Source organism: Juglans microcarpa x Juglans regia, chromosome 6S, assembly GCF_004785595.1.
Source record: "Juglans microcarpa x Juglans regia isolate MS1-56 chromosome 6S, Jm3101_v1.0, whole genome shotgun sequence".
Classification (NCBI taxonomy): Eukaryota; Viridiplantae; Streptophyta; class Magnoliopsida; order Fagales; family Juglandaceae; genus Juglans; species Juglans microcarpa x Juglans regia.
The window spans coordinates 8,211,887-8,237,831 of record NC_054605.1 but is presented as its reverse complement, the minus strand read 5'-3'; the positions used below and the strand labels follow the sequence as shown (position 1 = coordinate 8,237,831).

The following is a 25,945-nucleotide window of genomic DNA, read 5'->3' as shown; positions in this document are numbered from 1 at the left end:
CTTTGAAATTGATCGTCTTGGCATCTTGCATAAAATAGGATGTCTAATATATAGTTTTTATAAATAAAAAAGATAAAATAAAAAATAAAAAAGAACAAAAGCTGGGGGAGAAAATTTGTACCAAGGAGACGAGTTGGGAATACTCTCTTATCGGTACATTAATTGCGTTTTCGATATGAATAATGTTATTATGTTTTTTTATTATTTTGATTGCCCATATATTTATTTTTTATTAATTAAAAAGTGACTATTATTATATGAGTAATACTAGATATATGTATATATTGTGTAAATATCGTGCATTCATTTAGAAAAGAATAAAATCTATTATTAAGAAATTAATTTTTTCATGTGTATTTTATATTTACTTATTTTTTTTGAAAAGAGTGCGTGGCGTTTGCACACTTTATGAATACAAATATAATTTCTTTTACTATATTGATATTTTTATTTTATTTCTTAAAAATATTTAAAAAATATTTTTTTTAAAAATTAAATAAAAATACAATTTACACTAGAGATGGACGAAGTTGACAAATTGAGAGAGAGTACATAATTGCACTATCCTTTTAGATATTTCGTCGAAAATATTAAGTACTTTCGGGAACAACGCGGCAGCGACCAGCGCGGCATCTTTGATTCTTTGGCCTTTGGCCAATTGACCTAGGGCAACCTTGAGTACAGGTCACCATCAAGAGTCGAAGGGGCAACATAGTCATTTAAAGAAGGGCAGTTTCGGTAGAGAACGGTTCTCTACCGATTTATAACCATGTCCGAAAATTAATAAGAACAGCAGGGACAGTCTAGTCATTTAGGTTATGGAACTCTTCCGCTCTGACTCTCGCTGTGCTACCGTTACGAAACGATAGTTTGTGCGCGCATATATGTAGACGTTGAATAAAATTTGGAAGTTGAGAGAAGCGAAACCAAGTGAACAAAGAGGGCTTTTAGTTGGGAGAAATTCTTATATTTGTCGGAGTTTCGTGTTTCCGACATCCACCGGGAAGTTTGCAACGGTCATATATCCCCGTGGAGGGAAAGTGCGGTGGCTCCGGCTTCCATGGCGGACCCATCCCTTCGTCCTGCCAGCTTCTGGACCCAGGCCAACGCTCTCCTCAGAAAGAACGTCACCTACCAGGTCCCTTTTCATCCTCTCTCTCTCTCTCTTTCTCTCTCTCTCTCTGAGAGTACCGCTACTTTCGGAATTATAAGAATTCTGAAAGAAATAAAAAGATGAAGGATAATTTTACGCTTGTTTTTCTTTGGTTAATTGTCGTTTGGAATGTCTATGTTCTTTTATTTTTCCTGGCCTTTTGATCCAAGAGTGGCTTCATTTTCCTTTTACCTTTTGGAAATATCTATCTTTTGGCTGTTTGACTTTGTGGGTTCTCTTTGATTAGGTTAATGGGTGGATATGTTGATCGCGTTGATGGTAGTTTTTCACATGGATATAAACCGACTTTGCTTATTATTCTTAAAATACACGGGCTTCAATGTGTCTACCTTATTTATTTGGATTATATTTATTATTAGAAAGCAACAAGATTACTAAAAAAACAAAACAATGTGTGTGCGTGCGCTTCTTGGTGGGCTTTACACTAAACAGCTGCAGCGTGCATATTCTGACCATTTTCTTGCTGAGGTTTGAAATCGCATCACTCTGAATTATATCTGTTGATATTGTTATCGTCCTTTGTATTTCTTCAGAAACGAAATATCAAGACAAATATCCGGCTCATCTCTTTCCCTTTCATCCTCTGTATATTGCTTGTTTCCCTTCAAGCATTTATCAATAGTCAATTGGATAAACCTTCAAATAATTGTGGCTGTGCTTGTGTTGGTACAACGGGGGATGGACAATGTGAGAAAGTTTGTGGGTTGGAATATTCAGATTTGGATCAAGCTGCCACTTGTCCCATTCGTAACGCTCCTGAATGGCCTCCTCTATTACAAGTGCCAGCTCCTGAATATCGTGCAGTGAGGACTGATTTTCTTCCATTTACAGACTTGCCAAACGAGTCATGCAGGAGTTCAGGGTCCTGTCCAGCAACTTTCCTTTTCACTGGGAATAATCAGTCTCTTGGAGAAAGTATATCTCTCTCTCTCTCTCTCACTTATGCTATCATTTTAATTTTGATTATTTGATCCAGTGAGAATATGAATGTTTTGTCTTTACTGACCCAAATCTTCACACATGATAGTTTTGGTTAAGAATATGGCTGTGACATCTCTCAATATCAACACCTCTGATGCTGTTGATAGCCTAGCTACTGGTGTTGCGGTAAGCTATTTCTATTTTTCTTTAATAACAAGTATTCCCTCTATTTGCTATGAGCAATATAGTCACTATTATTATCTTGCTTCACCTCTCTTGAAATTTGTGTCAGTTATGCTGCTAGTTTGACTTTTTCAAAAATTTGTCAGGGCTCAGATACATATCCCCAAACAAACAATTTTCTTGATCCTGCTTTCTTTTCTGGTGTTCCCATTTATAATGTGCAAAGTCAGTGCTCTCCAAACTCTACAGTTTCTGTTTCCTTTCTGGAGTCGTCCATTCCAGTGCAAGAAGGTATACACCAATTGCATTTTTTACTTTTCATAGATTCTTGTTTCTCTCCAATAAAATATAGGGTGCACATTCTGTTTGGATTGACCTGGGTATAGGTATATTGTTGGAGATGCAAGTTCATGCCGCCACATTAAATTCTTGAGCATATTAGTTCATGAACACGATGGAGAATCAATACAGAAACATTTATGTGTTCTTATGATTTTACGTTTAAGTAATCATGGTGGGTCTTATAGTATTTATTTCTGTCCATGTAAGATTAATACACTAAGGCCTCGTTTGGTTACACAGATCATATGAGATGAGATGAAAGTTGAATAAAATATTGTTAGAATATAATTTTTTAATATTATTTTTGTTTTGGGATTTGAAAAAGTTGAATTGTTTATTGTATTTTATGTAGGATTTTAGGAAATTTGTAATGATGAGATGAGATGAGATGAGATGATTTGTGTAGCCAAACGAGGCTAATTCTCATGACTTCTACAATAAAAAAATATTTTTCACATTGATTGTTACTAGAGCCATCTTTTCCCAAATTTGGCAGTTTCAGTGTTTACTGAACTGCATGTCCACCATGTTGGCATTGGTATAGCTAGTACCATATTGTCACTTGACTTTTCCCCTTTATTATATGCATGACTTAAAATCTTTTGCATGGAATACTCTAAATTTTTGTTTTAGGACTTAATCCTTATTTTTAGTGGTTTTTTCCCTTTCCCTTCCCTTCCTTCAGCTTTGGGCTAACCTATCTATATACTTTCTGTGTTCAAAATCCTGGTCCTTTGTACTCTTTAGAGCTTTAATGATATTTTCAACAAAAAAGAGTTTTATTTATTTGTTTTGCCTTCAATATAGAGGTACGTTGTGTCCAAGGTTTGCATTTGTGGCGCAATAGTTCTTCTGAGATTAACGATGAGCTATATAAAGGTTACCGAAAAGGGAATCCAGAGAGGAAGATTAATGAAATTGTTGCAGGTTGGTCTATTAGTAATATTGAACTGAATGGTATTGCGTTTGTAGTATAACGTAGAGGACAATACTAATGGCTTTATTTTTTCACAGCTTATGACTTCTTAAACTCAAATGGGAATAGTTTTAATGTGAGCATATGGTTCAATTCAACCTATAAGAATGACTCAGGCCAAACATCCATTGCATTGGTGCGGGTTCCACGTTCGGTGAATTTGGTAAATATATAGAACTTGTAAACTTCTCTGGTTTTCCTCCTTTCATGTTTTTTTTTTTTTTTTTGCATGTTTGGCTCGACTTTTTTGGATGTTTGGAAATGGCATTGGGCATTTGAAGATTGTATGAATGGTTGTTGGACAATAATCTCTTGGAAAGTACTAAGGAATGCCTCCGTGTTACTTCAGGCTGTGTTTATGTTTGTTTATATAGTTTAAATTCTCAATACGTTACAAATCTAGGCTTACAAGGAAAGATTGACTTATTAGTGGAAGACCTTCTTAGAATGGGAATCTGCTCTCCAAACCCAGTTTCCCACTTAATTTCTAGATTTTATTGTCCAACTTTCAAGCATGATGGTGTTGTTTGTTCCTCTTTCAGAAATGAACCTCCAATATTTTTCTGCACCTTTTGTTTAGGCTGTTATCCAAGGGGGATTACGTAGTTTTCATCAATGAGTAGCAGCTCATATATCCTTAGCTATTGAGAGTAAAACACTGAGGAAGTAGGCCTTGCTTACAAATTATAAATATAGGAGCATGTGTCCAAATATACACCTATCTTGGAACTATCTTTTTTCTCTTTTATAGTTGTTCTTGAGCTGTTTCTGGCCAACTATAACTGAGCTCGTATTATTTACTTGGTTCATGACATAATATGCCACATATTGTCCACCGATTGTCTTGCAAAGCCTTCTTGGATTTTTTATGTTCTTATATAATTTGAGTTCATTAAAAAGGCTCCTTTCAGGAGATCATTTGCATATCATATGAGGATTGACCCCAAAGGTACATCTGCTATTACAATCAGGCTTTAAAATGACGTAAAATAACATGATTGTTTAACGTCTTAATTAGGGATTTTCGGTTCCATTATTCCAGTCTTAAAATGTCTAGCACCTGATGTTTCCTAGATCTTGGGTTATGTATCCCATAAAATTATTCTATTCTGATGATATATAGCTTCAGTATACTTTTTTTTTTTTCTTCCTGTCCAAATACATTAATTCGTTTTTCAGGATTTTGTATATTCTGCACTTATGTACTTTTTTTCTTAGTATGACTTTTTTGGTAAGTTAGCTGCATCAAATTAAAATATGATAAATGCTTATATATACAATCCTTACATTCACAGGCATCAAATGCCTACATCCAGTTTTTGCGAGGGCCTGGTACAAAAATAATATTTGAGTTTGTTAAAGAAATGCCCAAACCTGGAACAAAACTCAGGCTGGATTTGTCCTCTCTTCTGGGTACACTCTTCTTTACATGGGTCATTCTACAACTATTCCCCGTAAGTCAAATTTTCTTTATTTATGTTATGACTTATTTGAATGTTTATGTAGTACTTTTTTTTTTTTTTCCGCTTTCATTTTTGTAAGTACTCAAGGCTTTAGGTTGTTGCAAGTTTTGTAAATTTCATCTGATTGCTAGTACCCAGTTGATCACCATTTTGATTTGAAGGTGCAAATAAAATTAATAAACATCTATATATCTCCAAACCATTGCAACTTACATGCCTATTCAAATGTTTAATAACATTTTTTATAACCTATGTGAATATGATGTCTTTTTGTTGAGTAATTAGATCATCATTCAGGCTTTCTTTATGGAATGAATGACACCTCACTATTTTTAGCACTACATAGCTCAGAAGAGGTGAAATGGAAGTAGAATTTGTCTTTAATTTGCATAAAGAAAAAACTTGATGCTCCCATGTTCCTAACAAAACAATGTTTTAAAAATGAGGCATATCTTTGATGGACGCAACACTAGTTTTGTTAAGCACCTAGTTTGTTGGGAACAATAAAATAAATTCAAAATCTAGTGTCTTGAACATTTCCTGATTTCTTGTTATATCAGCTTCTTTGTGTTGTTGACCTATTTCTACCATGGTTTATTGTATGATTTCCTAGTAACTCGAGGATCAGATGTGAGTAATGGCTGCAACCTTGATAACTATTTTTGGGGAAAATGGTTGCTAGCTAGATCGTTATGTGTTTTGAGGGCCTAGCTCTATGATCACATATAATGTCAGATTTTTGTAGAATACTAATGTTGTACATTTTTTTATATTTTTTATATTAAAATGTGAGTTATCTGCTCAATAATCACACTGCTTTTTGATGTAGGTCATCTTGACATCATTGGTATATGAGAAACAACAGAAATTGAGAATCATGATGAAGATGCATGGGCTGGGTGATGGGCCTTATTGGATGATTTCTTATGCTTATTTTCTTCTCATATCTTTTATCTACATGCTATGTTTTGTGATATTTGGCTCAGTCATTGGTAATCCATCTAATGCATCCAGTTAAGTGCTATTCATTTTGACCTTGGTTCAAGTTCTTTAATGCAGTTCACTTTGTTTCAGGTTTAAAATTCTTCACAATGAATGATTACAGCCTCCAATTTGTGTTTTATGTCCTCTATATAAACTTGCAAATTGCACTGGCCTTTCTTGCAGCTGCAATGTTTTCAAATATTAAGACTGCTGCAGGTTTGGTGTTAGCTATTTGATTTTATTTTTAATTTTGGATGAAATTTCCCTTTCTGTAAGCAATAGTTAGCTAACATATATGTCATGATCGAATACTATGATTACAGTTGTTGGGTACATTTGTGTCTTTGGAACTGGGCTTTTAGGAGGCTTTCTTTTCCAATTCTTCATTCAGGATACATCATTCCCAAGTAAGTGGTAGCTTTGTGAACAGAGTATGTATCATGTTGTTTATGAGGCTTTACAGATATATATTTTTTTCAATGAGAATTATGTTTGGATGGAAACAATATCTCTTCTGGGTGGAATTTGAAGGAAGCTAAACTCAATTTTATGCCAAAAAAAAAAAAAAAATGCTTATATCCCCTCAGTAATGCCATTTTTGCTTCGTCCTTAAGAACATGGATGGTGAGAAATAATTCAACAAGGTGCTGTGCTCACCCCCATCCTCTCTAAGCTTAGGAATGCTAGCAGGATGATGCTGAAGAAGCTGTATTTAGAGAACTGGTGCCTGAGGAACTTTTACATGGATGGTTGCCCCTTTAATGGTTGTGTATGCATCTATGTTAGCAAATGGAGCCAGTGTTTTTCCTCCCTAAAATGAGCAAGTAGTAACGAGAAGCTTGCCATGCATGGGAACAGATTCATTCCATAGCTTATGCTGTCACATTTAAGATTTCAATAGAAATCTTTTAGATTTATGTAAGAGTGAAGATATATGATCATCCACTCAAATTAGCAATCTGGTTTGATTAGAGTTGATATACAGGTGGTTATAATTTCTCTGTTAACTTGTTCTAACCCTAAAAGTCAGAATTTGGTCTTCTGCATTTGCTTTCCTTTGTTTTTCAATTTATTATACTCATTGCAAAACCAATTTTTATTGTAGGAGGTGGTATCATTGCGTTGGAGTTGTATCCTGGCTTCGCTCTGTATCGTGGGTTGTATGAGTTTTCACAAGCTTCCTTCACAGGAGACTTTTTGGGAACTAATGGGATGCGGTGGGGAGATTTGAGTGATAGCGTGAATGGGATGGCAGAGGTCATGATTATCATGGTTGTTGAGTGGTTTGTTGTGATTTTCCTTGCCTTTTATGTAGATCAAGTTGTATCATCAGGAAGTGGAAAAAGTCCTCTATTTTTCTTGCAAATCTTCCGAAAGAAGCCTTCATCTTTTAGGAAGCCTAGTTTGCGAAGGCAGGATTCTAAAGTCTTTGTTCAGATGGAGAAACCGGATGTCATTCAAGAGGTAGATTTTTTTGTCTCTAGTTTAGATACTTTAGTCTTCATTTATTGGTGTAGCTTGTATACATCCCATGTACTTGGGTTCTGCCTATTCTCATTAATAAGTTTCTTTTTTACTGATAAAATAAAATGTATTGGTGTAGCTTAGGTGGTATTTATTGGCACTTGGTCAGTAGTCCAAAATGCTGGTTTATCTGGTGCATCTCTAAGAGGTGTTGCAAAATGTTCTAATAACTTTGGAAATCCTTTAGGTGGAATCTCAATACAGTTGGAATTATTCATAGTGTCTATTAAAGTACTCATACAATTTCACTTATAAAAAAAATGTACTCATACAATTTCATTTTCTTTCTTGTTTTCTTTTTTACATTCCTTTTCTTCCTAATAAACTGTCTTGGATGCATGTCTTCACTTCATGTCTACTAAGTTGTTATAAGTTTAATGTTACACAATTTGATGTGTGCTTCCACACAATATTGATAATTTCCAAGTTCCCTTTTTCTTCCCTTCCTCCAGACTGAGAAGGTTGAGCAGCTGCTACTAGAACCAAATTCAAATCATGCCATTGTCGTTGACAACATAAAAAAAGTGTATCCAGGAAGGGATGGAAACCCAGCTAAATTTGCAGTGAGAGGCTTATCTCTTGCCTTGCCTCGAGGGGAGTGCTTTGGTATGCTTGGCCCCAATGGTGCTGGCAAGACTTCTTTTATTAGTATGGTGAGTATCAACTGCGTTTTTGGTCTTCAATTTATATACTCAACTCTGAAAAAAGTTTCTTAATGTTTTTCTTATTAGTGGGATCATCAAGGCTCCATATTGTTCTCTGAAATAACTGTTTTGTTTTTTTTTGGAGGGGGGGGGGGGACAATAGAAAATGCTTTGAAAATCTCATATTATGATTCTTTTTCTGCTGCTCGTGAAATGTTAAATGCTTAGGGATGATTTTGTTGCTTCTGTTAATAAAACTGTGAAGTCATGCTAAATGGGTTAACCTTTCCACGCTTCCAGTCCTCTTCTGCTTTCTGCATTAATTCAAAAGTTTACGTCCATGTGTCCATTAACAGATGATTGGTCTGACAAAGCCAACCTCTGGCTCAGCATATGTCAATGGTCTGGACATTCGGACTCAGATGGACGGAATATATACCAGTATGGGTGTATGCCCACAGCATGAGTAATCTTGATTCCTTCACTTCAGAAAAGCAATTCTTTTCTTCCTTCCCTGTCCACATTTAATGCAGCATTCCTAATATATTATTTCCTTCGACAAATCTAGTTTGCTATGGGAATCTCTTACTGGAAGGGAGCATCTTCTATTTTATGGAAGACTGAAGAACCTCAAAGGTTCTGCCTTAACACAAGTAAGTCTATGTGTTGTTTGATTTGATAGTCATGGGGAGTTTCATGAGCGTGGCCTTGTAGTAGTTTTTTCCCCTCAGAAAATCAAGAAATAAATGCTGGCTTTGGACAAATAATCACTGATATAAAGGTGTATTTTGTGTTATTATTATTAAAAAGTCCATTAACCATCCATTGGTATTTAAGCTTGTGAATGGAATGTAAGGGCTATAAGCTGAAGGTCAATCCACAGACGATGGATATGTATTGCAGTTGTTGGTTCCCTTTCACTCTTTAGTTTTCTGCCTATTTCTTCAGCATAACTCTTGAATTCCTATTTTCTTCTCCCATTTGGCTTCTGCAGGCAGTGGAAGAATCACTAAAAGGTGTCAATCTTTTTAATGGGGGGGTTGCTGACAAACAAGCTGGGAAATATAGTGGTGGTATGAAGAGAAGGCTTAGTGTTGCAATTTCTTTGATTGGTGATCCCAAAGTATGTCTACATCTCAGTTCAATATACTTTAATTTTGTTCTTTGTAGTCAATAAGTATTGCATGACCGAATAATTCAAGGAGGGACTTTAATGAGAAGGTCTTTGTATGTGGAAGCTCCTGCCTTTCTTCTTATGGTCTAATTCTTGGAAATTTCACAAGGTTGTTTATATGGATGAGCCCAGTACTGGGTTAGATCCAGCTTCAAGAAACAATTTATGGAATGTTGTGAAGCGTGCAAAGCAAGACCGAGCAATCATTCTCACCAGTAAGCGCTCTCTCTCTCTCTCTCTCTCTGCCTCTCTCCCCAACATAATTGTAGAACTTCAATCTCTAGAAACTGATTACTGTGGTTTATATATCAAATGAACCTATTTTCCTCCTGGTTTTATAAAGTCCCATCCTTCTGGATTAATTCTGCATGATGACACTTTGTTTTTGCGGTTAATCTACTGATAGAGCTTATGTTTACATTGCAGCACATTCCATGGAAGAGGCAGAAGTTTTGTGTGATCGATTAGGAATTTTTGTAGATGGCAGCTTGCAGTGCATAGGGAATCCTAAAGAGGTAACTCTAATTTGATATTATATTATTTGTATTATGTGCGTTTGATTTCAAGTAATCTCCACCTTAGTTCTATCCTGAGACATTTGGACATGGAGATACCATACAAAACAGACCTTGGACAAAATAGTTCTAGAGTTAAACTGCATCATCCCTCCCTTGCTTGCCGCTGTGAATTCTTTTTGCATAATTGATATTTGATATCTTTTAAACTTCTAGCATGCCAATATCTATGATCTATTAGTACATTGAGAAACATGCTAGGTACTTGGATGTTGCTGGAAGGCTATAACTGCAGAATCATGGTTCAGATGTTCTTTTATGTATACTAGAGCACTAGATTTTCTTTTGAAACCCTCGCCATTAGGTAAAAAAAGAAAAAGAAAAATCTTTCTGAAAGCAATACATGTAAATTTGTAATGAACATTAAGTTTTAAATATCAGTATATTTGAACAAATATACTGTATCAAACAGGATAGCTCCACCACGAGTCAGCTCCTTTTTTAGAAGTGGGCGAGAGAGGGGATTAACTATGAACACTACATATGCTTCTTTATGTCAATGTTGATTTGGTTTGTATGTGAAATACATGAGTATTCAGTAACACTAGCTATTACAATGGTGTTGTGTTTGACAGCTTAAAGCTAGATATGGGGGCTCTTATGTGTTCACAATGACGACATCTTCGGATCATGAGCAAGATGTGGAGAGCATGGTGCGACATCTCTCCCCAAATGCTAACAGGATATACCACATATCCGGAACTCAGAAGTTTGAGCTGCCAAAACAAGATATCAGGATTGCAGATGTATTCAAAGCAGTTGAGAATGCAAAAAGCAGGTTCACAGTTTTTGCCTGGGGTCTAGCTGACACCACACTGGAGGATGTTTTCATCAAGGTTGCCCGTGGGGCGCAGGCATTCAACGTGTTGTCTTGATTGCGTATTATTACCCTTATTTCTGAGATTTATCATTAATTATAGGCTCCTGTATGCTCGGTTTAGCATGCAGCTAATCATGGTGTTGTTTACTAGTGTTGAAAGTCAAATACTATTTCTTTTTTTTTTTTAAAAAAATAAAAAAGAAAATACCATATAATATATTATAATTACGATATGATTCCACTCCCTCCTCCTTTGTCCTCAATCCAGTGGCTCTCTCTCTTCTTCCTCTTCTTGACTTTTCCTTCACAAACCCCATCTTCATTAGACAAGTTCAGGAGTTCGTCCACAAAAAGACCGACACAACCCATGCCGTTTTGCCCGTACCCAGGCGACTAATCCTTGAAACCACTTGTGGGGTTCGATTTTCCGTTTTTGCTTGAACAATCAGAGAGAGAGACCCAAATCTATAATAAAAAAGAGAGATGATTTGTATAAATTTCAAATGGATAAGTCTCATGCAAGTCTTTGTAAAAATGTAAATTTTATTTTAAAAGTGTAAAAAAAATTATTTTTTATTAATAGGATCTATTTTTTAACAAAAATCTTATATAAATATAGTCTATTTGAAACTTGTATCTAGTAGCATAGAGGTGGGAAGGATGGAGCAAAGGGGATGGGGTGTTCGGAAAAGCATTGGATGAGGGCTGAAAGCATCCGTAGACCTTACAAAAAGTTCCCATTTCAATCTCTCTCTAAGTTTACTGCATTTTTTCCTCTCTTGTTTCTCTCTCCTAAACCCGTCGCTCTTTCTCCTCACTTGAGATGTAATGGGCTGCTAAATTTGTGTGTACGATAAGAATATTAGAATGTATACGTGTCCTCCTATTATTGGAGGGTGTAAAATTGCACTTCTCACCTTATCCGGTTTGAAGTTTTTCACTTGCAGATATGAAAGAAAAGCTTTGTTGTGTATTTTTAACATTATGTTTGTCCCTTTTCCATTTTTTTTTTTTTTTTTTTGGGTAATAATGATAGAACTTGGAGTGTAAGTGTCATTAATAATCACATCTGCTTACTAGAAAAAGACATTTTATTCAAATTTTGGTCAGTGGCAAGAGTAGGGCTGGGCAAAATTCTGGAAATTCCGACGCTGCCTGACATCCGATCCGATTCGACTCCGAAATTTTTAAAAAAAACACAGATGTAAAACGACGTTGTTTTACATGTGGGGTTTTCTTAAAAAAAAAAAGAAACGACGCCGTTCCACTTAATGTGGGACTGCGTTGTTTTATGGAACGGAGGGGGCCAAAACGCAGGAGCCCCCCTTCCCTTCTTCTTTCTTCCTTCTCACTTCTCTGTTCTCTCTCGACTGGCATCTGCTGCGTCCGTGATCTGCTGCCGTGCTGCTGCGTCTCACATCTCTCTCGCGTCTGGCATCTCCGTTGCCGCCGTTCGTCGTTGCTCCTCCGTGCGACTTCAAGCCGAGCTTCAGCATACGGTGAGAGTGACGGGTTCCGAACTTCCGAGCCCTAGAATTAAATTTAGTAGTTTAATTAATTAATTTTATGTAAACGTTTCTCACTCTCTTGTGAATTGACATTTTGTTGTGATTCCTATGAATTGATTCTGTAAATTTGTAGTAAGGAAATGTGTTTAATGAAATGTATGATGTGTTTGTAATTTATTTTGTATGCATGCATAGTGTTTGATAAAATGTGTAAGAGTCAAGAGATGTGCATAGAGTCAAGCTGGTTCATTTGCGTTGTTTTCTTTACATGTAAAACAAATAACAAAGTCATTGAAACCACCCAAGCATAAATAGAGAAGAAAGTGAAACCACCCAAGCATGAAGCATCCATGGCAACAAAAGAAAACAGGACCTATACCCTATTATTATACTAAACATGGAGACAAATAAGTTCTAAAAAGAAACTTCATTTCAATTAGAAAGTCTACTACTATCAATTGCTCTGTCCCAAACGAGTTTATATACCCAAATATTCTACACATAATTTATGACCTATCGGAACTCCGATCGGAGGTCGGAGCTCCGACCTCCGATCGGAGTCAGACTCCGGAGTCGGAGGAGCATTTTGGCTCCGACTCTTGTTGGAGTCGGAGCCCAGGCCTAGGCAAGAGACAGGACTAGTAACAATGTCAATTGCTATAGTATCTATTAGAATAATGTTACTCTTCATCCTAATTTTTGTTATTATTAATCAAATCGTTTCATATGATATGTCTTTAAGTAACTTTATAAATTAATCACTCATGAGTTAACAAATGATAAAAAAATTAACAATTTGAAGTATGAGGCATCACTCGAGATGATAAGATTTAGAATGAAGTACATTTTTTCTCTATTTAACCAAGTATATTGAGCAAATACCGATAAGCATGTCCATTTATATATACTTTCGAATGATATGGTCCATGAGTCTTCTTCTCTATGCATGGCAGTCATACAAACAGTATATGTGCATATGTGTCTTTATGGAGAGGGAGGGAGAGTCTGCTTCTATGGCAGTCATACAAGGCTAGAAGCAGTATGATTTTTTAATAGATCAGATATGAGTGAATATTATATCAAAGTAGATTTGATATGATATTTGATCAAATCCGCTCAGATGTGATCTTAGATCAAACCAATGTCATGTCATGGGCCTCATAGTTTTAGAGACTTGGCGATGGGTCTCTGATTCACCCATGACGTACAATTGAGTAAGGGAGAAATGCTGGGTGTTCCATGCCCATGCAGTTGGCCACCTAGTGGACTTAGGTGTCCTAATAGATTAGCTACTGAAACTTGGTCAAGAGTTGCAGCTTCCACCGTCCATGGTTTGTCAGAGCTAGTTGCTGGTCAACACTTGTTGTCGGAGCATCCCATTATCAAGATTTGTGGCTACTTTTCCTCTGAAGGCTCACCTATAAAAGGAGACCATTTGCAATGCAATATGCAGTGGAGAAAAAGCACAAAAAGGGCTCAATGAAGAAGAGCAAAGGCAGAACGAGAGAGAAAGAAAGAGAGTGAGTTTTGAGTTGAGTGTGAGTGTACTCCTCCTCCGTATCGGTTTCCATTTAATAGTGAAGTCTCTTTCATGTGGACATAGGTAAGTTGTCGAACCATGTTAAATTCCTTGTGCCAAGTGTCTGTGCGTGTTTTGTGTAACTTCTCGATCACCACAATTCCTAACAAGTAGTATAGCACTTTTATTGGGTGTTTAGGGGCATACAGAGCAAGTTCATTTTCTGTACGCCGCTCAAAATTTTAATTTAAGCATATCATAGTCTTCTTCTCATCGATGGGAGAAGAATGACGCAAACCAGAATCTAAATCGACACTTGACGTGCTCTCCCATGCACAGCTTGAAGAATAGCGAGTAATACCATTCACTTCATGCGTCATTTGGAGGTTGAAGACCAGTGGAACTCACGCGCCACAAGCGTCTTCATGTGCACACTGTGATTTGAGCGCGTCAGGTACATGCGCCAATGTGCTTTTACAAAGGTCAAATGTGCGTTACGAGCATGTGCCCCACTCTCATCATGCGATCCACCCACTACACGGGCTGTGCGTTGTCTGAAACAAAATATTCTCTTTCGAAAGGAATATTCTCTAACAGAGAAAGTTTGCAAATTTGCAAATTGGTCCCTGAAATTTTCAAAAATCTCGGAGAAGCCCTTGGAAATTTGGAATTTTTCAGTTGAGCCCATCTTCAGGTTTTCCCATGTTTCGGATGCAACCGTGCGGCTTGTTTTGCATGATTCCTCCTTGAAGATCCCATATTGCCATTTTGAACTTAGAATTAGTCTATGTCCATGGAGGATTCAGTATCATGCGCCATGATAAAGCTGACTGCCTCGAACTACAGTCTCTAGAGACCCCGAATGGAGGATCTCTTGAAATATAAAGATCTGTCTGATCCCTTGAAAAATGAAGGGATGAAGCTAGATGAAGTTACAGATCAGGTATGGCGAAAAATGCACAATAAGACTATTGGCCAGCTCAGACAATGGATCGACCATAGTGTCTTCCACCATGTAGCTCAAGAGACGAATGCATATGCCCTCTGGAAGAATTTAGAGGATATGTATCAAGCCAAGATTGCTCGAAATAAGGCCCATTTGATGAGATGACTTGTTTAACCTGAAGTTGAGGAGTGTGTCACTATTGCCGAGCACTTTAGCATGTTTCAGAACCTAGTTAACCAGCTCGAGTCCGTTAAGTCGAATCTTGGTGATAACGAGCAAGCCCTACTACTTCTTGGCTCATTACCGGACAGTTGGGAGACGCTGATGGTCTTCTTGATTAACTCTATTCCATATGGAAAAACATACCATGATGATAGATAAGGATGCCCTGTTCAACGAGGAGGCCAAACAGAGGGAAATGAGCATGAATCAATCTCATGCCCTCGTTATCGAGAGTAGAGATAGGTCTCAAGATAATGACAGAGGTAGAAGTGAAGGCAGAAACAGAGGGAAGTCTCAGACATGTGGAAGGTCCAGTGACAATAGGAACCAACAGAAAGGAAACTTTAAGTGTTACTTTTGTTGCAAAAAAGGCCACATAAGGAAGAACTGCAACAAATTTCAAAGAAAGAAGATGGTGCAACTTTAGTCACTCTTTCGGGAGATGTAGCGGTACTCTCCATCAGTGATGAGACATGTCTACACATTGCAAGCCACAATGTTGAGTGGGTGGTAGACACAACATCATCATACCATGCCACTTCCCATAGTGAGTTCTTCATTACATACAAAGTTGGAGACTTTGGTATGGTAGAGATGGGGAATGCCAGCTCCTCGAAGATTGTGGCAGCTGGCGATGTGTAGATCAAAGCCAACATTGGTTGTACCATGGTGTTGATGGATGTTTGACATGTTCTCGACCTTAGGCTCAACCTGATTTTTGGGACAACCCTTGATCAATAGGGTTATGACTGCTACTTCAGCAATGACACTTGTAAGCTGTCACAAGGTGCCATTGTTGTCGCCCAAGGACACATTTGCAGTACGTTGTACAAAACCCATGTGAAGATCAATTATAGTAGTCTCAACGCAGTGGAAGCCGAGGCATTATCGAATCTGTGGCATAAGAGACTCGAACACATGGGTGAGAAATGGTTGGATACGCTTGCGAAAAAGGCACTCATTAAAGTTGCCAAAGGCATTACGTTGAACCCTTGTGATTATTGTTTGTTTGGAAAACAACATAGAGTCTCGTTTGATTCCTCTGCCAAGAGAAGATCATAGTTATTGAGTCTTGTACACTCTGATGTATGTTGTCCCATGGAGAATAGTCACTGGGAGGTAACATATATTTTATGACATTCATTGATGATGCTTCATTGAAGGTCTGAGTGTATGTTTTGAAAACAAAGGATTAGGTCTTCGAGCATTTCAAGAGTTTCCATGCCTTGGTGGAAAGAGAGACAGGAAAAAAGTTGAAGTGCCTGTGAACAGACAATTGAGGAGAGTACATTTCCTAAGAGTTCGCTGCATACTACACTGATTGCAAAATCCAACATGAGAAGATGGTCCCACGTACCCCATAACATAATGGTGTAGCCAAGAGGATGAATAAGACCATCATGGAAAGACAAGGTGCATGCTCAGTATGGCCAAGTTACCAAAGCCATTCTGGGGTGAAGTTGTTCGTACTGCCTGTTACCTAATCAACATATCATTTTCAGCACAATTGGAATTGGAAGTTCCTGAGAAGATTTGGTCTGGAAAAAATGTCTCTTACTCTCACATGAAAGTGTTTGGGTGCAAAGTTGCACACATATTCAAGGAGTTGAGATAAAAGCTAAACGTCAAGTTAACTCTATGTATCTTTGTCGGATATGGAGATGAAGAGTTCGGATACAAGCTATGGGATCCAGTGACAAATAGAATTGTCAGAAGCAAGGACAATGTGTTCCTTGAAAACCAGCTATATATGGACTTTTGAAAAATCCGATGTTGTAGATCCTTCACCATCTTAGTTTACCACAGATGATGAGGACATGCAAGATCAAGTTCCAGAAGCAAAAAAAGATGCACAGGGTGTCGAGTAGGAGGGGGAGTAATAACCCTCTCCACCTGAAACTATAGTACCACCATAACAATCGGATAGTGAAGAACCTCCTTTGGTTGACGAGCCTTAACCAAGAAGATCAGCAAAAGGCCGCCTATTGATTCCATCGAGGAGATATCCAGAATTAGTCTATATTCTGCTTACTGATGAGGGGGAGCCAGAGATTTTCTAGGAAGTTAAAACTCATGCTAATAAAAGCCTATGGATGCAGGCTATGCAAGAAGAGATGAGTTCCTTGTAGAAAAATCATACTTATGAGTTGGTGAAGCTTCCTGAAGGAAAGAAAGTACTGAAGAACAAGTGGGCGTTCAAGCTGAAAAAGATGGAAAGGGAAAGCTTGTGAATCATAAGGCCAGATTGGTTGTCAAAGGGTTCCTACAGAACAAAGGAATAGACTTTGACGAAATCTTTTCATCGGTAGTGAAGATGACCTCAATATGAGCTGTACTTGGATTGGCAGCCAGCTTGAATTTGAAACTCGAATAGATAGATGTGAAGACAACCTTTCTCCATGGAGATTTGGAAGAGGAAATCTACATGGAACAGTCAGAAGGGCTTGAAGCTCCAAGGAAAAATCACTCAATTTGCAAGCTGTAGAAGAGTCTCTACGGCATCAAACAAGTGCCAAGGCAATTGTACAAGAAGTTAGACTCATTTATGGTGAGTCATGGTTACAAGAGACAGCTTGTTGCATATCAGTGTGTCCATGTTCGAAGGTTTTCGAATGACAAGTTTGTTATACTCTTTTTTTATGGTGATGATATGTTAATCATTGGTGAGGATAGGTCCATGAGTAACAAGGTACATAAGGAACCATCCAAGTCTTTTAACATGAAGGGCTTAGGCCCAATGCAGCAAATTTTGGTCATGAAGATTGTTTGTGACAGGAAAACAAAGAGATTGTGGCTATCACAACAAAAATATGTTGAACGAGTAATTAGACGTTTCAACATGAGAGATGCCCAAGCTAGTCAATACTCCACTAGCTAACCACTTCAAGTCGAGCAAGAGCTTGTGTCCCTCTTCAAAGAAAGAGATTGAGGAGATGAAAGCAGTTCTCTACTCGTTAGTTGTAGGAAGTTTGATGTACGCAATAGTTTGTACAAGATCAAACATTGCTCATGTTGTAGGCATTGTGAATAGATTCTTTTCAAATCCAAGAAAGGATCATTGGAAAGCTGTCAAGTGGATTCTCAGCTACTTGAAGGGTACGTTGACATTATGCTTGTGTTTTGGAGAAGCTAAACTAGTTTTGGAGGGCTATACTGATTCAGATATGGCAGGAGACTTGGATAGTAGGAAATCTACCTCAAGATTTCTCTTCATTTTTGCTGAAGGAGTTGTCTCTTGATAGTCCAAATTGCAGAACTGTGTTGCTTTATCTACAACAGACACATAATACATTGTCGCAACAAAAGCAAGAAAAGAAATATTGTGGATGAAGCGGTTTCTCCACGAACTGGGGGTTAGTTAAGAAGACTACAAGGTACATTGTGACAGTCAAAGTGCTTTAGACTTGAGCAAGAATTCAATGTACCATTCCCGTACCAAGCGTATTGATATCCGCTATCATTGGATACGCTATGGAACAATAGCTACTGAAGCTTGTGAAGATCCATACGAAAGAGAATCCAGTAGACAATGCTGACGAAGGTGGTTACAAGTGAGAAGCTTGGGCTATGCAAAGACATAGCTGGGATGGATGCCAACTAGAGGAAATCAGATTGCGTTCCCCACTGATGGGCATGGAGGGGGAGAATTGTTGGGTGTTCCATGCCCATGCAGTTAGCCACCTAGTGGACCTAGGTGTCCCAATAGAGTAGCTGTTGAAGCTTGGTCAAGAGTTGCGTCTTCCATTGTCCATGGTCTGTTAGAGCTAGCTGTTGGTCAACACTTGTTGCCGGAGCATCCTATTATCAAGATTTGTGGCTACTTTTTCTTTGAAGCCTCATCTATTAAAGGAGATCATTTGCAGTGCAATGTGCATTGGGGAAAAAACACAAAAAGGGCTTAGTGAAGAAGAGCTAAGGCAGAGTGAAAGAGAAAGAAAGAGAAAGAAAGAGAGTGAGTTTTGAATTGAGTGTGAGTGTGTACTCCTCCTCCTCCTTTGTATAAGTTTCAACTTAATAGTGAAGTCTCTCTCATATGGACATAGGCAAGTTGCCGAATCACATTAAATTCATAGTGTCAAGTGTCCGTGCATGTTTTGTAATCACCACAATTCCCAACAAGAAGAGAGATGAGAAAAGAAAGAAGAGAAGAGAGAGAAGGCTTGTTGTGGGTTGAGTTTGAGGGAGATGAGTGATGGGAGAAATAGTGAAAAAATGTGAGAAATGAAAGAGAAAGGAGAAGAATTGAGAATAATAGATATATATTATATGTACATATAATACATTCGCTCCCCACCCGGTATGTTAAAAGTTTAATTGGAATCCACCAGTCTCGCTTGGGCTTAATTGTTGATGCAATTTTCAATACGTTTACAATGTGCTCTAACGATCTGCAACTAGAAAGTGGAACTTGGGATACTCAATAGAGAATGTCTTTGATGCTTAAGTTAGTAATAGGTTAAAATATTGTGATTACTTAAGAATCTATTAAAAAAGAGTGTGTACCTAGTGGGATATTTATAAGAGAAATGATATTTGTAGTTATAGAGTGCCCAAGTGCCATACACTTCTTTTGAAAAAGGTGGTATGAGTAGACTTCTTCTAGATACGAGACTTAGCACCCAATTTTGGTATATATGTTAACTTTTCTGACAAGATTTGGTCGTTAATGGCACTATCTGATGCTGATATCTAGCTTAGATTTATCTTTACTGTGAAGGGGGAAAATCCCTTGGATTGGGCTAAAGGTAGGGCCCAGGATAACACCCAGACCTTGGGTTTGGGCTAAAGCTAAGGCCCTAGTGCATAATATGGCTAGAGTTGAATGATAGCACCTGGGTCAGGGCTTGGGTATAAGACCCGGGTCAGATCTTACTTATGTCCGGAAATGCAGGCAAGGCTTAAGAGGGAAGGAGTATAGCATTCAATGCCAAACGAGAAAACTTGCGACGTTCATACCCATCATTAATGAGATGGGAAGGGCCTAAAACAGAATATACGCCGCATTCAATGCAGCCCAAGACTCGAACAACACACAATGACACTTAGTACATCATAGCTCAGTGAAGCAATGGCAAAAGGATAGCTTGATGAGTGGACAACATGAATATATGATATCCTACTATGCAACGCTCCACTATCGTGGAGACTAGGTCAGCAAGTACAAACAAAATTGCCTGTAGCACACAGGTAAATAATCTAACATTATCATCGTCAATATACTTCATCTTTAACTTGAGCACCATATTGACTTAGGCATCAAAGCATCAACGGCATTGACCGAGTGGAATTGCCCAGGCCTGCGAAATACAACATCAACAGTTTCGCCATCTGTGGGATCTTTGTTGTCCCATAACTAGGGTGTCATTTGTATGCTGGCAATAACCCATTGTCAGTGCTCGCAGCGTGAAGTAGCACAGTCTGAAATAATGGAAGCAAGACTCGATGAACAAGCCGAAGCAATACGAAAACTTATGGTGGATATGGAAACCCTTCGTCAAGAAAATGCAACCTTAAGAAGGCGCAAAGAAAAACCAAAAGCAGATCGACAGAGCCATCACTCTGAAGTAGCTAAGCAAATGGGCCAGCCCTTAATGGTAGATCAACTCTTTACCAACGCTAAACTGCCGTACAATGCTGAGATTATGGTGGTACCAATACCTCCAAAATTCGAAATCCCTCAAATGGAAGCGTATGATGGGACTAAAGACCCATTAGAACACCTGGAGACTTTCAAGGCCCATATGACCCTTCACGACTTCCTCAAGCTAGGCCCCAGATGGGAAGGACAGATTGGTAACAGCAACTGTGAGACCTGGTTCTTATTGACTTAAGAACTAGGAAGGACACAAATTACCCCACCCGTGGAACGCTGAGCACTTAAGGAAATATTTTGTGTGAAAAACCAAAAGGCTGGTTCAAACTTTGTAAAGTTGTGGTTTGTCAATTGATCTCTTTGTGTACTAATTTTGAATGTTGCATTATTTTGTCCCCAACAAAAGGCTAGAAATCAGGACAAGCTCGGTCTCTAGATCGGCCACGACGTATATAGCATAGGGCCAGAGCCATGAGCTCTGTCTTGCTAACAGCTATTTGAAATACAAGTCCCCATAACTTGTTGAGCTTCGTGCAAGGTTGCTGCTTGGAATGCATTGGTGAGGGAGCAGAGACTCGGCTCTGCCAACCTATATTCGCCAAACGAAAAGTAATTGGTGAAGGAGAAGAGCCCTTGGACTCTGCCAACTTATAAGTGCCAATCAGAATGCATTGGTGAGGGAGCAAAGCTTCGGCTCTACCAACCTCAGAGCCCTTCGGCTTTGCCAACCTACAAGTGCCAATTGGAATGCATTGGTGAGGGAGCAGAGCTTTAGCTCTGCCAACCTATAAGTGCCAAACGAAAAGCAATTGGTGAGGGAGCAGAGCTTCGACTTTGCCAACCTATAAGTGCCAAACGGAAAGCAATTGGTGAGGGAGTAGAGCCCTTGGGCTCTTCCAACCTATAAGTGCCAATCGGAATGCATTGGTGAGGGAGCAGAGCTTTGGCTTTGCCTACCTATAAGTGCCAAACGGAAAGCAATTGGTGAGGGAGCAGAGCCCTTCGGCTCTGCCAACCTATAAGTGCAAATCAAAATGCATTGGTGAGGGAGTAGAGCTTCGACTCTGCCAACCTATAAGCGCCAAACGGAAAGCAATTGGTGAAGGAGGCTATGCCAACCTATAAGTACTAATCAGAATGCATTGGTGAGGGAGCAGAGCTTCGGCTCTGCCAAGCTATAAGCGCCAATCAGAATGCATTGGTGAGGGAGCAGAGCTTCAGCTTTGCCAACCTATAAGCACAAACAGAAAGCAATTGGTGAGGGAGTAGAGCCCTTGGGCTCTGCCAACCTATAAGTGCCAATCAGAATGCATTGGTGGGGAGCAGAGCTTTGGCTTTGCCAACTTATAAGCGCCAAACGGAAAGCAATTAGTGAGGAAGTAGGGCCCTCAGTGAAAAGCGGCGTGAATGAAAGATTATAAAGAAAAAATGAGACCATACCGCCAGGTGCGCAAAATTATTTTATTCGTTATAAACAGCCCAACCTTTGCAAGGTGCGAGCCCAGGCACTTGACTGGCCGCAGGGAAAATAAAAGAAAACAAAAGGGAGAGCAGCAAAACAAAGAAGATTGCAGCTCGGTATCAATTCCTCATGGCTCAGACTCAAAAGCTTGCCGGTATACAAAAATAAAATACAGTGCGGAATCATGCAACCAAGTATAAAATATATATAATTATATATATATATATATATATATATATATATCTCTTGAAGTCATTTTATTGCCCAAATGGGATTATAAGGAACAAAGGGACCGTATAGGATCTTACAAACAAGATCAGAAAGAAGAATATTACATCGTCAAAGGTTACAAAGAAAAGAAAGAAAAGTTTCGTCTAGACAAAAGCAGAATAATCAGCGGTGCAATATCTTCATCAGGGAGGAAAGAGTCCAGTGGAATCCCATTCTGGCCAAACAGAATAGGGGGATCGACAGAATGATCTCTCCCTTAAAGAAGATGGGCGCCCAATAGATCCAAGTTTGTCTGAGCAAAAATAGGACGCTCATTAGTGCAGTACCATCCCCATCCAGCACCGAATAGGATGATCATCACTACTGTATCTTTCCTTTTTAGGAAGAGAGGAGTCCAGTGGCACCCCACCTAGGTTCTTAGGAAAGCGAACCGGGTTCAGGGTTGATCGGGGTAAACGTCCTGGAGAACAGACGGGTGGTGGAGCGAGAAGAGGAATCAACTCCAAAGATTTGATTGCCTCCTCGAACCGTCTGTTCCTGTCCTTCTCAGTCACCACCACCATGCCACTGTCCTGTTCTTACTCCATACAGGACTCGTAGGTAGTGAGTTCTTGTACAACAGCTACGGGAGTTGACCCCCATAAGTAAGGGGGCAAGAACAAGAGAGGCAACATAAGCAAAAGGGCAAGGACAAGAAGTATGCGTAGCTTATTTCTTCTTCGATATTCAAATCGCCATAAACAACGACAACCTGAACACCATAGAAGGAGTCGCCCCTTATGGTGAAAAGTATGAAATGGAAAGGGCATGGGAATTTGGAAGTGACCAAAGATTAGGAAGAACGTGTGAAAAATGGAATGGGATGAATTTCTCAGGAAAAGGGTGTAACGCCCCATACCCAAGTGGGTTGGAGAATTACTACCTGTCACTTATAAACATGTCTCCCAACACATCTATGAAAAAAAAATCTTCAAAAACTTCATAAGCAAAATCCATCTCATATCTTCTAAATAAACACATTAAAAACTTCGCAAGTCATTACTGTAATAATAATAAACCAAGGGGTCCTCAATCTCCCGGTAGTCATAACATACCAAACTGATAATTTCATAAGTTCTACTAAACCCAAAAACATAATTAAACTTAAAAGACATCACATCTAAAAGACATCAGAATTCCTTCTTTTAACATCCTCCCCTAAGCTTAATCATGCTCACCATTCTAATCCAGGTCCTCAGTTGGACTCTCCACATCATCTAAAAATATTATGAAGACAAGGGGGTGAGTTATCAACAACTCAGTAAGCAGAGGACATATGCTAGCGTGCAAAACATGAGCATTTACAAAGTACCGCATGCAGAACAAAATATTTTCTAGAGTTATCATGCAGAACAAAACATGTTTTTAAAAGTAATAGAGTGATGGTTTTAAGACAAGTAAAACCCATAGTACTTTGGCACAATATAAACTGAGTATCATCATCACATCAAAACAGAGCATTTCAGAGAGCAGAGACCATGTTTCACCCCCGTGGTAGGGTTGTGCTAACCCCCGTGGCCAAACTAAGCAAAGTAGAGGTGAAATCTTTCATTTATTCTTCTCGGAGCTTCGAGTGGGCACACAGAAAAGACCACAATAAAATAACTTTGTTTTTAAAGTGGGTGCACTCAGAGATAGAGAAGTTGGTACCAACCCAAACAGAGCAGAGCATAACAGAGCAGAGTAGAGACAGAGTCAGATACAAAATCAGTAAACCATGCCAAAGGTTTTCAGATGTTATATCAAAATAAAACAGAATACCAAAAGATAATTATATCATTTTCACATACTGAAAACAAAAGTAAGAGCATCTTTCTAAATTAATGCATAATTTTTTCAGATTCCCAATATCGCTCTTTTCTAGATTTCGGAGACCACATGACAGAATTTAGCTCATGTTTACGCAATGCATATCAGAAAATATTTTTCCTTTTCCATATAAATATCATGAGTAATGCAAATAAGCGACTGGGGTTGGTTTTGTTTTCCCAAGTTCTCATTTCATCACAAAAAATGTAAAGTTTTCAGAAAGTCAACCTCAATCTTAATAACTCGTATAAAGCATAGCATAGGAACCTCGCTTACCTGACTCCTGCAGCATATTATCTATGCCTTGAATTTGACCTCTGATAATCTCGTCACCTATTGATAGAAAACAATTATACACTAAGTGTTAAAAGGCCATTGACACAACTTCGATCCAAAATAATTAAAACTCATGATTCCAAACCTTATTTCAGCAAAATAACCCAATTCAAATAGCCAAATAATAATCTGGACAGCCCACACTTCAACCCAAAATACCATATGCCAACTTCAATATTGACCTATACACCCACTAAAACCAACGTCCACTTAATTAGTCAATAAATCGAACCCATTTCAGCAGCCCATAACTCCAAGCAACCACCAACAACTCAACCAAAATAGCACTACACAATAAACGTTTTTTTTTCTCCGTTCACAACTCCACAAAAAAAAATCCAACACTTCTAAATGTTAATCGGCACCCAAGAAGACTCACTACTATTTATTTGTAAAGCATAAATCCAACAAATCAAATTTTATTCTTCTTACACACGAAAATCGGTGACAAAGGGAGTTTACAACAAGATCTTATACCTAGCATCGTGTGGTGATCGGTGAAAGAAATGAGCAACGCAACACTATTTGGAGATGAAAATAATTCCCTGTGATTTAGTGAGAAAGTCAGAGTTTTATTTCTTCATGAGAGAAAATTTACCAACTATGTGAATACTTACGGTTGGAGGCTTTTCGGTTATGAGAAATCGAGTAGAACAACAAAAATACGGCACTACAACAAACACGAAATCGCACGGAAAAACCCACCAAAACCACAGACTGTACTGAAAAAAAAAAAATTCTATTCAAAAGCCATTTCGTGTGACAGGAAGAGAGGTGTGAAATCTTAGAGAGGAAAAAAGAAACAAGGAGTTTACCAACTGGAGGATCTCTCGGCAACCCCAGTCTGAAATTTCCACCAAGAAATTGCAGTAGAGCGAGAGAGAGAGAGATAGAGAGAGAGAGAGAGAGAGAGAGAGAGAGAGAGAGTTTGTGAGGCTTGTAATGAGAGTGAGGCTAAGGAAAAAAAATTGAACTCGAGTTACTGAAAGGGGGTGGGGAGAAGTGGGATTTCGTGGGGAAATAATATGTGGGAAAAGTGGTTAACGGGTAGGAGAAGTGTTCGACAATTCAGAAACTAAAAGGGGAAAAATGAAAAAAAGAGACCAATGGTGGGGGGGGGGGGGGGGGAGGGGGGGAGACCTTACCTGTCCTGACGTCGTACTGCTCTTTATTAAGAAGGGAGTTGGGTTTGGGCCAGGGCCTGGCAGCAGCTGGGTCATACATCCTCCCCTCCTTAATAAAATTTCGTCCTCGAAATTTGTTATAAGCTGTCAAAACTCCCTTCGAAAAGGCGTGGGTGCTTATCTCACATTTCTTCCTCCAATTCCCACGAAGCTTCATTAGTAACGTGATTCTTCCATAACACTTTAACCAAAGGAATAGTTCGAGTCTGTAACACTTGTTCATTCTTTTCTAAAATTCGAGCTGGTTCCTCCGCATAAGTCATATCTTCCTGAATCTGAAGTGGCTCATAGTAAAAAATGTGTGTGGGGTCGCGTA

The 25,945-nt window shown here is 38.6% G+C and overlaps 1 protein-coding gene across 2 annotated transcripts; it reads left to right on the top strand.

Moving 5' to 3' along the window:
* The first annotated feature begins 886 nt into the window (after nt 1-886).
* LOC121236811 (ABC transporter A family member 7-like) lies at nt 887-10,956 on the top strand. 2 transcript variants are annotated; one of them, XM_041133276.1, is made up of 18 exons: nt 887-1,138; nt 1,708-2,089; nt 2,202-2,281; nt 2,425-2,569; nt 3,428-3,547; nt 3,635-3,759; nt 4,892-5,050; nt 5,889-6,051; nt 6,134-6,259; nt 6,367-6,450; nt 7,149-7,507; nt 8,020-8,220; nt 8,568-8,677; nt 8,780-8,864; nt 9,206-9,334; nt 9,495-9,600; nt 9,812-9,900; nt 10,536-10,956. In XM_041133276.1, the coding sequence occupies exons 1-18, from the start codon at nt 1,061-1,063 to the stop codon at nt 10,833-10,835; spliced, it is 2,841 nt and encodes a 946-aa protein (XP_040989210.1). In that variant the 5' UTR covers nt 887-1,060; the 3' UTR covers nt 10,836-10,956. The 2 variants fall into 2 exon arrangements, with proteins under 2 accessions (XP_040989210.1, XP_040989211.1); XM_041133277.1 differs by having other exon boundaries at nt 888-1,138; nt 2,006-2,089.
* The last annotated feature ends 14,989 nt before the right edge of the window (nt 10,957-25,945 follow it).